The sequence below is a fragment of the Poecilia reticulata genome, chromosome 5, assembly GCF_904066995.2.
Source record: "Poecilia reticulata chromosome 5, P_reticulata-male-v2, whole genome shotgun sequence".
NCBI lineage: Eukaryota > Metazoa > Chordata > Actinopteri > Cyprinodontiformes > Poeciliidae > Poecilia > Poecilia reticulata.
The window spans coordinates 34,477,436-34,490,171 of record NC_088834.1 but is presented as its reverse complement, the minus strand read 5'-3'; the positions used below and the strand labels follow the sequence as shown (position 1 = coordinate 34,490,171).

The 12,736-nt window shown below is 36.6% G+C and overlaps 1 protein-coding gene across 3 annotated transcripts in view; it reads left to right on the top strand.

The window, feature by feature from the left end:
• Window positions 1-5,846: 5,846 nt before the first annotated feature.
• LOC103465591 (uncharacterized) overlaps window positions 5,847-12,736 on the top strand; it is a 53,373-nt gene continuing 46,483 nt past the window's right edge. Inside the window, exons 1-2 of one of the 3 annotated variants that reach the window (XM_081607531.1) lie at window positions 5,847-6,053; window positions 9,968-10,157. Coding sequence is in view for 1 of the 3 variants with exons in the window: in XM_017304576.2 (XP_017160065.2) it covers window positions 6,060-6,075; window positions 9,968-10,157 (206 nt within the window). In the remaining 2 variants the exon portion in view is untranslated. Of the gene's footprint in view, window positions 6,076-9,848; window positions 9,888-9,967; window positions 10,158-12,736 lie in introns of those variants that run through there. The other 2 variants (XM_017304576.2, XM_081607532.1) reach the window with 2 other exon arrangements.

Sequence of the window (12,736 nt, the reverse complement as noted above, 5' to 3'; positions counted from 1 at the left end):
GAAGAAAGTATCTATTTTCATTTAGCACATGCTAGTAGCAACACGAAGGATCAGCACTTTTACTGTTACAGTTATCTTTCGGAAACTACCGTAATCAGTTCAGTTACATATAAACTTGGCAACGTTTTCTTTTTCAACCGTAATAAATGTGATATTCAATTGACCTGTTATTACTCAAACTTTGGGTGTGTCCCCCTCCCTCCCCCCTCTGCTGCTGCTGCATCGCTGCGGAAAACCTGGAGCGGCAGAAATATCTGAGGCTTATAGTCCGGTCCGGACTTTAAGTTTATAAAAAACGAAACTAAAAACAGTGAATGTGCATGTTTACTGTTTTTTTAAAAAAAACTTTGGGGTTGCAGCTTATAGTCCTGAAAATACAGTATTTATTTAATAAATAATGTTATTTCTTGGATTTTTTCTGTGAAGAACCCAGAGAGAGTTATTTGATTGTGCTTTCTGGAAAACCATTTTTTTACATTTAGGCACTCCTGCAATTGTCACACTTTTTCTGTTACAAACTGACTCCGGCCCCTCATCAGAGAAGGGAAAAGTTATGTGGCCCTCACAGGAAAAAGTTTGGGGACCCCTGGTTTAGAGCATCATTTAGAGCACCATTCAAGCGTACATTTATACGCGGCTGTTATACAGAAAACAGACATAAATTACCACAAATAGTGGGCTTAATGAGGAGATATGAAGCCTGCCTTACCGAGCATGAAGCGCCAGGAAACAGAAGTCTGAACCGAAAGCCAACAACATGATGTCAACCGAATGAGAGAGGGCCCTTTATATAATGACAGCGAGCTCTGCAGCCCATGGAAACAGGCACTGGTGTGGTTCATTCAGAGCCTATAAGGCATACGCACAGTGGGAACTGTGCAAACACCAGCCAATAGCATGCTAAGTACCCTTTTAGCTAGTTATGTCGGCTTCCCAAACTCCATCTTACTTCAAATATTTCAGATATGTTGTACAAAAAGAGTAGCTGAATATTATCCAAATAATTTGGACTTAGGGTTATTTGCAGAAGAAAACTACAGAAAAATCTAACAGGTGAATCCAGACTAAATAGATGGATAGAGATCTTCTACCTCTAAATCAGAGGACCTTGACCTCTGTTTTACCATACAGAGGTAAATACTCAAAACTGTTTGTCTTGAGTATTTATTAGCTTTTTGTTACAGTGATTATTGTGTTTATCTTTTAGTGTTTTCTATGTATTTGTGGCATCCCACTCCACTCATCTTGAACATGACTCAGGATGAATAAAATAATGTAACTTCTATAGCTATACAATGTGGCTAATCAGCTATGCAAAGGACAAAAGCCCAATGATGTTTCTACAGAACAATGTATATTATAGCACTGACAAATGATATGTTTTAAATTCTTCACTGAATAATGTCTTTAAGACTGTTTTATTTTTATTGTGATACAATTTAATTTTAAACGCAAACATGATCATGAAGTATTACAATGGTTATAAATAGTTACCAAATTATTGGACGTAAATGATGTTTTTCTTTTTCATTTCATCCTTAGTGGCTGCTGAGAATGACAACTGTTAGTAGTCAAACTCCAGGCAGAAAGTTAATGAGTATCTGACAACTTAAAAACCCCATGAGTGAATGTATACATTCCAGAAAACTGATTACATTAATGTTGAAACTAAATTTGTGAATATATATATATTTTATTTGCAACCTAATTTTTTAATTGTTGAAGCTCATTTTATTGTTTCAAGTCTTTAAACAATGCCCAAGTTCAGTTTATTAACTTGGCTTACTAAAATTAATAAGCCAAGTTACTCATAGACTGATTCTCTTGAGAATCAGTCTATGATTCTCAAGAGAAAAATGCAAATATTTCACTGGGTTGTGCTTTCTTAGATTAAACACAGTAATATTCAGACCTTTTTTAAATTGTAAAAATTGTTTACTTGTCACTTGATGGAGATTGAAACTTCAGTTAAGTTTTTGTAGACTGAACATACAGTCTACAATGACATGCGGTCAGGTTCATAGTTGGTGAGGCACTGACTTAATCATAATCAAGTTTACAAATGTAGACCCCCTGCGTGTTATTGTCTACATACGGAAATTTTGCGCACAATGCCCTGGTGAAAAATAAATATACTAAGTATGTTAAATTTTAGTATACTTAAGCATACTTTAATTCAGACTAATCATGAGTATACTTCAAGTTCGCCTAGGATTAGTCAACTTGAAGTATGCTATTTTGGAACAACTGATTTTGTGCTTAGTGTATTTGAATAGTATTTAAACTGTATTAAAGCACAATATACTAAGTGTACTTTCACATACTTTTTGGAACAATTGAAGTTATACTTAGTATACTTTAAGTATATTGCTTTTTATGTAATATAAATGTGCTTATTAGTATATTTTGAGTGTAGTATTTTGTGATTGAATTACATTTCAAATATATTTAGAATGTATTTCAAGTATATTGGCATTACATAGTTTATATATTACTAGTGTGATCACAGTATGCTACCATTACACTTTTGGTTTAGTATAATTACTAAATAAGTACACTTTTTAGTTACTCAATGTCTTTTATTTTTCTGCTTTGCCACTTTGTACATTACATGCTTCATACACACTACAGTATTGCAAACACAGGCTACAGAACATAGAAGGGTCAATTATAATTCACTTTCAAGGTGAAACAAATGACATTGTGTATTCAATATATTCACATTTTTCAAGAGTACATTGCAAATATACAATCACAAAATTATACAAAATGTCAATAAATTCAAAGTTTACAGACAACATGCTTAAGAAAATTAAGCATGTAAAATTATTCCAGTGTTACTCCAGACAAACTGACATCTCAACCCGGAAAGACGGTCCGTGTATTTTCAGGCAGTTTGTTTTTTTTGTTTGAAATGAAAAATGAGACGGCAAAAATAGACTCGTTTTTTTGTTTATCAAACCAAAATCGGAAATCGGATTTATGGCTCGTTATCTGATTTTCCATTTAGTGCACAAAATGAAAATGGAAAAAATGGATAACGAGCACTCAATTTCAATTTTCATGATTTAATTTTTGACAAGCGGTCTGACCCGGAAGACCTGTAAGAAAACAGGTCGTCATTCTGACTTTTAATCTGAAAAAAATGTCTTGCACATCAGTTGGTGTTAAAAGATTTTTATGGGCCCTTTATCCTCTTCTGTGGTTTAACACCACACAATATTTTTTCACATTTTTATTTTACTAAATTTACATTCTAATTGGACAGTCATTAGAAATGAAAACCCGTGTCCCCTTCAATATTTACTTATAACTTATTAGACTCAACTGACTAAACATAATGAACAACTTCTGAGTTCTTTCCATTATTTCTTAGCACTGGATTTATAAGCAAGAAACATTAAAATAATTATTTCATATTTAATTTGTATCAACCTAAATGTAGTCAGAGTTTTAAACTCAAATCTTACAAAATAAACAGAGACAAAATGTTTTCATTAAAATGTATTTATTACAATAACATACAAGCAGATATTCAGCCAATGTTTGGGGAATCATGAAAAAATATTCCCATAATTTATGTACATAAGAGATGAGGAGACATTGAAGAAGACGATGTCAGGAGGAGGAAGAGGATCACTACTTAAACTGACTTGCGGCTGGCAGAAAAGACTACAGTGCATAGCCTGAAACCCGAAAGGAACAAGTTTGTCTGCCTACAGCATTTGTATTTTAAAGAGAACAGAAAAATGGCAAAGAAAAAAATAAAAACTTTTCAGACGTTGTGGACTCACTATGTATGTGACATCATCAGAACTGATGATTGGGAGCGGATGTCTGGGGTGGAAAAACATTTCTGAGTGTTTTCTTTACCTGTTTATGTTAGAAGTGGAAAAAAATAGGCAACAAAAACATAAAATCAGTTGATGTTGGCATTAACTATGAAGTTGTGGGGTGCTGTGGTGGCGCAGGGACAAGGCACGGCTCACGTATTGAGGCCATAGTCCTCATGCTGGTGATCACGGGTTCGCGTCCCAGCCTGGTGACATTTGCTGCATGTCTTCCCCCTCTCTTAAAACCCTCCTTCCTGTCAGACATCCACTAGAGCTAAAAGAACCAGCTTGAATTTACCAAAACTTCTAACTATTATCAAGGCCCTCTCTACTTTAAATTCAATATTATGCCACAAAATATCAAACATTGACACTTTAGTGACAGAAGTTCTAAAACAAAAACAATATTTGTCCTTGACAATAAATGTCGCTGGTATGTTCAGTTTTACATCTTTCCGAATATGATCTATTGTTTTCAGTTTTCTTAACTAAAACACAGAAGCTGTCTTTATCCAATCCATTTTCAGATGTATAAGATCTATTAGTGAACGGCATTAGCTCCAGTTCACACTCCAGACCAGATGGTGGCAGTAATGCACACTTTCAGTTTTTTTGAAAAGCACCATGTAAAGAAGAACAGTCATGAAGCCGGTGAAGACCCTAATGAAAAAAATATATGCTTTAATATATTTCAAATATACTCACAAGTATTAAGTGTACTACCTATTAATATATACAAGGTACACTAACAGCATGCTTGTACCAATTTTGAACATTATAACTTTAAACACACTTAAATAAATTGTACCAAAATACACTTTTAAGAAATATATTAAATAAAAATATACTTTAAGTCAACAAAATATGTATGCTCAAGTGTACCAATGAAACAACATGCTTTTAAAGAAATTTTGTGTATATTTTAAAATACATGCTCAAAATAGAATTTTTTAAAATTCACTTAACAGTTACTTGAAAAATAAACTACTAAATATACCGACATTTTAGTATGTTTTAAATTACATCCGGGTGTTTGATACAGTACACATACAAACAAACTTACATTGGTTTCAGAAGTAATTATTTTTTATCAGTTTTATTGTGACTTTTATGATTTTACCATAACAATCATTCAGCTTCATGTTATAACTGCATGGATTGTTTGTTGCGACTTAATATACTTTTCTTCATAAACTTAACTAACCCTAACCTGGTTTTAATTAAGCTCCGTATGACAGAGCTTTTGACATTGTGAGGCTGCTGTTATAACTTGTTCATCATTTTTATCTTCAAAAACACTATACATTATATACATCAGCTAAATTATTGGAAAATCAGTTAATATATTAAAAGTCTTTAACCATTTTATTGGCAACGAACAGAGGAGGAACATGCTCTCATCGCATGGCAGCCACCACAGTTAGAGAGGTTGCGCAATCCAAGGTGAGGCTCAGCTTGCTGCTGCCTCACCAGATGCGCTTCCGAGCATTTGAATGTGAAATTGTGAAAATTCAGCATTTTCAAGAAAACATAAGAAACACTGGTTAAGCTAAATTGAAAAATAAATACCTTATTTTACAAACCACAGGTTGAAAGTACCAATATAAATTATCTTATTGTTCTTCCATGATCACAGGCGAGATTCTGCCTCACCTTCCTCCCCTGACCGCAAATCACTGACTTACAAAAACTTGGATGTTTAATGTTTTTAAGGTTTTCTTTATGGAAATATTGTTGTTTAGTCCGCGCTTGCTGGACAGGAGGAGTAAGGGTAGAGATAGAAGGGGAAGACAAGCACCACATTTTTGGCAGCTGTTGTTCTCTATACATTGAGAGCTTAAACGTCTCTACAAATGTCTCTTTTACCGTTGTGTTTGTTCTTTAAGCTTTAAACTTTTCATCGAATATGCTTAAATAATATCAGTGGAATTGTTACAAAAGCACGTGAGACTCCTGAGGGTTTCGGAGCTCTGTCACATTCAGCCGCTCCCATCGTCTCCCGCCCCGGTGGAGAAAACTGTCTATCTTCCACGAGCGAAACCGTCACGTGCCACGCGGAGTTGGATAATTTCGCTGTTCACATGTTGGGTAACAGAGACAAGCCGTCACTCCTCCTCCCCTCTGTGGGTAACATGATATAACCGAAACCTCCGGACCTTCAGCAACACGTAAACTCGCCGTGGTTGTCAGCAGCAGAAACCGACGTCCCGCCCATAAACGGTAAATATGTTACCTGACAAAGGTAAGTTCGTTACTCAATTTTTTTTGTACCGATAGGTTAGAGTGGTTAAGGGAGGGAGCGAGAGAGTGGTCACACTTTGTTACCTAGTCCAGAGAGAATCCAGGCTGTGTTCAAGTAGAAACCTTCTCTCATCTCAGGGAGCTTCTTGAAATGAGTAAAACATCAACAGCAGCTGCACACACACCATAAACTTGCCTGATCACTTTTAATGCAATATTTACATTTGAATATCTTTGGTTATTGTACTGATGAGTATGTGTTTAGACTCACTAATCGCCCTGCTTTTTATATTTATAACTTTGCTTAAGCACTTCTGGATGGATGTAAACTGCATTTCGTTCATCATTGACATGTGATTGGTTGGTTGATGTGTGCCCATTGGATAGCACTTATGTCTTCATAAATAAACCCCGCCCCAATCATTAATATTTTTAATGCATTTAAAAAAAATCTATATAAAAAATAAATGCTGTATTAAAATATATTCATTTGATATTGCTTATATGCAACATGTTCATATATGAGGAACATAAATGAGGCACAGAAGTTTTTTTTCTTTATTTCATTTCATTGTTTTTACTGTTTGCATACAAAATAAGACATAAATGCTTGTCCTCTTCTGGACCATCTGGCAGTGTTTTTTTTGTCCAAACATGATCCAACATTATGTTGCGTTCAGGACAGGCCCAACGTCTCCTGTAGCGCAGACCGGACGTCTCTTCCTGTAGCGTAGTCCTGATGTCACTGAGCTCCTGATTGGGGGAACTTGGGGTCTCAACCTCACCACAGTCCATCCTGACTCCGCCTCATAGCTGCCATCCTCCCAGAATGCCACCTCCTCTGCTGCCAGGACTCTCTGTCTTCCTCCATCAGCTGTTAACACAGAACAGACAATCATTATGAGCTTCAGGCATATTTTAGTCATTATGAAACTACAGTGAAATTGTTTGGCAACTTCCAGCTTAGTATGCACACATAAGACATTAAAACTAAAAAACCAAAAAACAAAACACATTATATTAATACATTCTTACAGAAAATAAAAACTTTAATGAAAAAGAGAAAACACTTGGAAACAAACTCTGAGGCAGATAATTTGCTTTGATGGATTTTAATAAATCACAGTACTGTCTGTTTTTTCTTAAGTCCTGTATTATGATGTGGAATGGTGTCACTACCACTCCAATATAGCATCAGTGAACATTAACATTAGTTTGAATATTATTCACAAAAATATTTTCTGTACAATGAACCACTCTGGAACATGTTTTTTATGATTATTTTTGATTAAGTTGTGCAATGATAAATCTTCAAATGGGAGGAATGTCAAACTAAGATCATAAAAGTCTATTGTATGTAATCATGCATATTCTTCTTTTATATCATCAATTCAACGAAAACTGTTTTTCAGTGCTCCTAACACACATGTAACATATATTTTAATGGATAAAATAGATTATTCTTTTAATATTCTTTCCTTAAAAACATACTTCTATTTCAATCTGGAGAGACTCAGACGGACAAAAGGGAACAATTAAAAGATTTAATGACAGGAATGAATAACAGTTCTTTGGCACTCGGACCCCGGCAGCTAATTTGAGCTGAGATTTGATGTGAACTCGGTGAACATCCCGATAACTGATTAGGGATGCTCTCCCCCGGGGCCCGACACTGGTGGTGGTGGTCGGGAAAGGGTGCCATCCTAGAGCTGAAGGATGTGGGTGGAGAAGGGGAGGTGGTGGGTTGAACGCAGCTGAGAATCATTTTCAGCATTAATGCCTGTTTTATACTTAAATCTCATTATTTCTCAATTAATAACACAGAGGGGTTTTGTCCAGGTCCTGGGTCTAGTAAACAGGTGAACAGAAGGTAAAATGGGTTAGCTACAACAGGAATGAGAGTCAAAAGGCAGTGCTCAACAGTTGATTTGCATTTGCATGGCTCCCATCAACTTCATTTAAATACGAAAACCTCTGCTAGGCACAAAGGGAGGGGGGTGATAAGGGAACACAGACACAAAACATTTTTGACCATTCTTGGCAGTGCCCTACAATTTTCCACTCTGACAAAAACCTCTTGCCGATAGTCCTCAATCTCCATGCTCACGGCAGAACTAGGTGTCAATAGCTGACAAAAATCCCACTTTTCATCCAGTGCCTATCTCAAAAAATCAGCATATCATAAAAAGATTCTCTGAACGAGCAGTTAACCTAATCATCTGAATCAACAAAGTAACTCTAAACACCTGCAAAAGATTCCTGAGGCTTTTAAAACTCCCAGCCTGGTTCATTACTCAAAACCGTAATCATGGGTCAGACTGCTGACCTGACTGCTGTCCAGAAGGTCATCATTGACACCCTCAAGCAAGAGGGTAAGACACAGAAAGACATTTCTGAACCAATAGGCTGTTCCCAGAGTGCTGCATCAAGGCACCTCAGTGGGAAGTTTGTGGGAAGGAAAAAGTGTGGCAGAAAACGCTGCACAGCGAGAAGAGGTGACCGGACCCTGAGGAAGATTGTGCAGAAGGACCGATTCCAGACCTTGGGGGACCTGCAGAAGCAGTGGACTGAGTCTGGAGTAGAAACATCCAGAGCCACCGTGCACAGGCGTGTGCAGGAAATGGGCTACAGGTGCTGCATTCCCCAGGTCAAAGGTCAAGCCACTTTTGAACCAGAAACAGCGTCAGAAGTGCCTGACCTGGGCTACAGAGAAGCAGCACTGGACTGTTGCTCAGTGGTCCAAAGTACTTTTTTCGGATGAAAGCAAATTTTGCATGTCATTCGGAAATCAAGGTGCCAGAGTCTGGAGGAAGACTGGAGAGAAGGAAATGCCAAAAGGCCAGAAGTCCAGTGTCCAGTACCCACAGTCAGTGATGGTCTGGGGAGCTGCTGGTGTTGGTCCACTGTGTTTTATCAAGGGCAGGTCAATGCAGCAGCTATCAGGAGGTATTGGAGCACTTCATGCTTCCATCTGCTGAAAAGCTTTATGGAGACGAAGATTTCATTTTTCAGCACAACCTGCTCACAGTGCCAAAACCACTGGTATTACTGACCATGGTGTTACTGTGCCCAATTGGCCTGCCAACTCTCCTGACCTGTGGGATATTGTGAAGAGAAAGTTGAGAGACGCAAGATCCAAACCTCTGGATGAGCTCAAGGCCATCGAAGCATCCTGGGCTCCATAACACCTCAGCAGAGCCACAGGCTGATGGCCTCCATGCCACATTGAAGCAGTTATTTCTGCAAAAGGATTCCTGACCAAGTATTGAGTGCATAACTGAACATAATTATTTGAAGGTTCACTTTTTTGTATTAAAACACATTTCTTTTATTGGTCGGATGAAATATGTTGATTTTTTGAGATAGAAATTTGGGGTTTTTATGAGCTGTTTGCCAAAATCATCAGTATTAAATCAATAAAAGACCTGAAATATTTCAGTTGGTGTGCTATGAATGTAAAATATATGACAGTTTAATTTTTATCATTACATTATGGAAAATAATTAACTTTATCACAATATGCTAATTTTTTTAGAAGGACCTGTAACCATCTCGTTCTAATATTTAATTTCTGTAAATTGTTGTAAATTATTTTTTATATGTTAATTGTTTTTTGTTTTGTTTTGTTACCATCAATCTGCCAGAGGACTATAAATAAAAATTAACCCCAGTGGCTATATCTGGCATATTTACGTGGTTGATTTAATGTACACCTGTTGATTATTATGATTATTATTGAATAAGTTCAAATGAAAACAATTTTTTGCTTGGCTACAGAAATGGATTACAGAATGGAGCAGAAGTAATTTCCTGGTAGTTGATATATTTAATTTCTGTTTGGCATCAATAAAGTATTTTTGAATTGAATTGACATGCTCTTGTGATTTTTCCAGTTCCTGACACCCCTGTGGAAGTCATAGTGGATCTGTTGACAAAGGCTAAGGGCATAGCTTCAACATGTGCCACCGTTCCAGAGGAACTGATAAGCCACCTGCAGAAGGCTCTCGACATCGCAAGTGGACTGGATAACTACCTGGAGAAAATTAGCAGCAAAGAGAGCGAACCTCTGGCTGAGCTGTATAAGTATGACTTTGCTTTTTTTTCTCCACTAAATCATCTGATAATAAAAGTGTATTATTGTGTGAAATGCAGTCCCTTGTTGAAGTGTTCATACCCCTGAAACTCTTTCATAGTTCTTTACGTTATCACAAACGTTTGTGTATTTTAATGGCAACAGAATCAAGCTATATTTTATTGATCCCCAAGGAGAAATTGCTAATTTGTTGACAAACTACTCCCATGTTCAATCAATTAATCACATTTTATTTACATATCAAATTTCAGCAACAAGGCATTTCAAAGTGCTTTACATAATAAAAACACAAACTTAGAATCAACAATTGAAACATTGCATTTAGTCAAGTGCCATTGTTAAATTCTAAATCGATTATGCTTCAAAGGCAACTCTAAGCAGGTGGGTTTTAAAGGAGCTCAATGTTAAAGATTAGCAAATATAAATTAAATAATTAGTGACATAAATTTTATAACGCGTGTTAAATTATAAGTAATTTAAATATGACCGAAATATTAAATGAATTGAAGAAATAAAATGAAATAATAAACAAGTATCAGGGTTTCCCCCAGTGTATTATAGGCCTGGTGGCCCGCCAGTCTTTACTAGCGCCACCACCAGTCTAAGCCTTTCTTGTTTACGTTTTTAGGAAAATAATAATAAAAAATAAAAACAACTTTTTTTTTCTTCTTTTTTAAGCCAGATTGCAAGCTTCTCTGTTACTCTGCACGCTTCACTGGCGGAGCAGATTTATTCCTAAAAGATATGTTTATAGAAGATAAGTTTATAGTTTATGCATTTAAAGCCGGACCAATCACACCGCTGGCGACTCTGCGCGTTGCTTTGCGCACTGCAGCAGCTGGGTTAAGTTTACCTCAGCACGGATCCCGCGCGCCTCCTTTCACTGAAACTGGAAACTCCTTTCCAGTTTCAGGTCCAGTTGCTGACCTGTATGCATATTTACATCAACCCCCTGTGAGGAATTATGATTCTTTCCAGAGTTTTTTTTTTTTTTTTATCAAGTTAAGGACTTTAAACACCACTCTGGTTGCGCAGCTCTCCATGAACTGCAGGAATAACTTGTAGTCGCGCTTTCAGAGGTGCGTTGAGCGAGCGGTGAGAATGATTTATATTTGTGAGCAAAGAATTTTGTGCGGCTTTTCCATCTCAAAACGCCACCCAGCGCCCGGCTCTGCCTGCACTGATAAAGTTTATCTGTGTTCCCGGTTGGCCGGTGTATTAGTAAACGAACTACCGCTAACCTGATCATGCAGGTTCAGGCTGGTGAGGAGCTTTCGCGCCGATTTTATATTATATACTATATTTTTAGTATTATTTTTCCGGTTACACAATGCATCAAACCATATCAAATGCTTTGTCCACTTAGTCATACAGAGTTAATGTGCGCAGCCACGCAGAAATCTGATAAACTCGTCCCATAAACTCGACCAACCAGAGTAGTTTCTGTGACGCTTATTAAAAACTCAACAGACACGAAATGAAAGAGCGACTAAAGTCACTTTAGCAGCATTGAATTAACTCTCCCGTTTGCTGGTACTGTGCATAGTGCAGAGATGCGCAGGGCCGGTCCAAGGCTGGATGAGGCCTTGAGCAGAATTTGATTTCGGGGCCCCTTTTGTTGCTAAAAACATCAGCACCTCTAGCAAATGTGTTGGATTTAATCTGAGAGAAGGCGAGTAGTTTAATTGGCCAACCTACAAAGCAGTCAGTTATAATTACAATTTACTAATTTGTATTTGTAAACAAGCAGAGCTAAAAATGAAAGATTAAACTCAGCATCAGATTGTAGCTATGGTAACAAAACAATCTAACTATGGATATTGTACTTTGAACTTTTACAAAGTAAACTTACCAGCTCCTTAAAATCTTACATTTAAATGTTAAACAATTTAAAATCTTTCAATTTATGTAATTTGAATAAAATTGAAAATTGATTTCAATCAATCAATCAAATTTTATTTGTATAGCACATTTCAGCAGCAAGGCATTTCAAAGTGTTTTACATAATTAAAATAAAAACAGCATGTGACATTAAATAAACATTGAGAAAGAGAAAGAGATTTAAAAAAGAAAGTGAGAAAGAGAAATAAAAGAAATAAAAAATAAAAACATGGAAGACATCAAAACCCACTCTAACCATAATTTAGCCATAAGCAACTCTAAACAGGTGGGTTTTAAGTTGAGATTAAAGGGACCCAGTGTTTCAGCTGTTTTACAGTTTTCTTGAAGTTTGTTCCAAATTTGTGGTGCATAGAAACTGAATGCTGCTTCTCCTCGTTTGGTTCTGGTTCTGGGGATGCAGAGCAGAACCAGAAGATCTGAGGGGTCTAGACGGTTGGTACAGCAATAACAGATCTTTAAGGTATTGTAAATTGAATCAAATTTAGCAGCATTGATCAACTCAATAAACAAGTGGTATATTCATGTATTTATGACACTAACTATACAAAACTCCAACATATGTAGAAAAATTCTTTACGGACTTGAATGAGCTTCTATCTCTCATATGTATTGATTATGATTGTTTGATAATTGTTGGTGATTTCAACATTCATGTTGACAACCCACA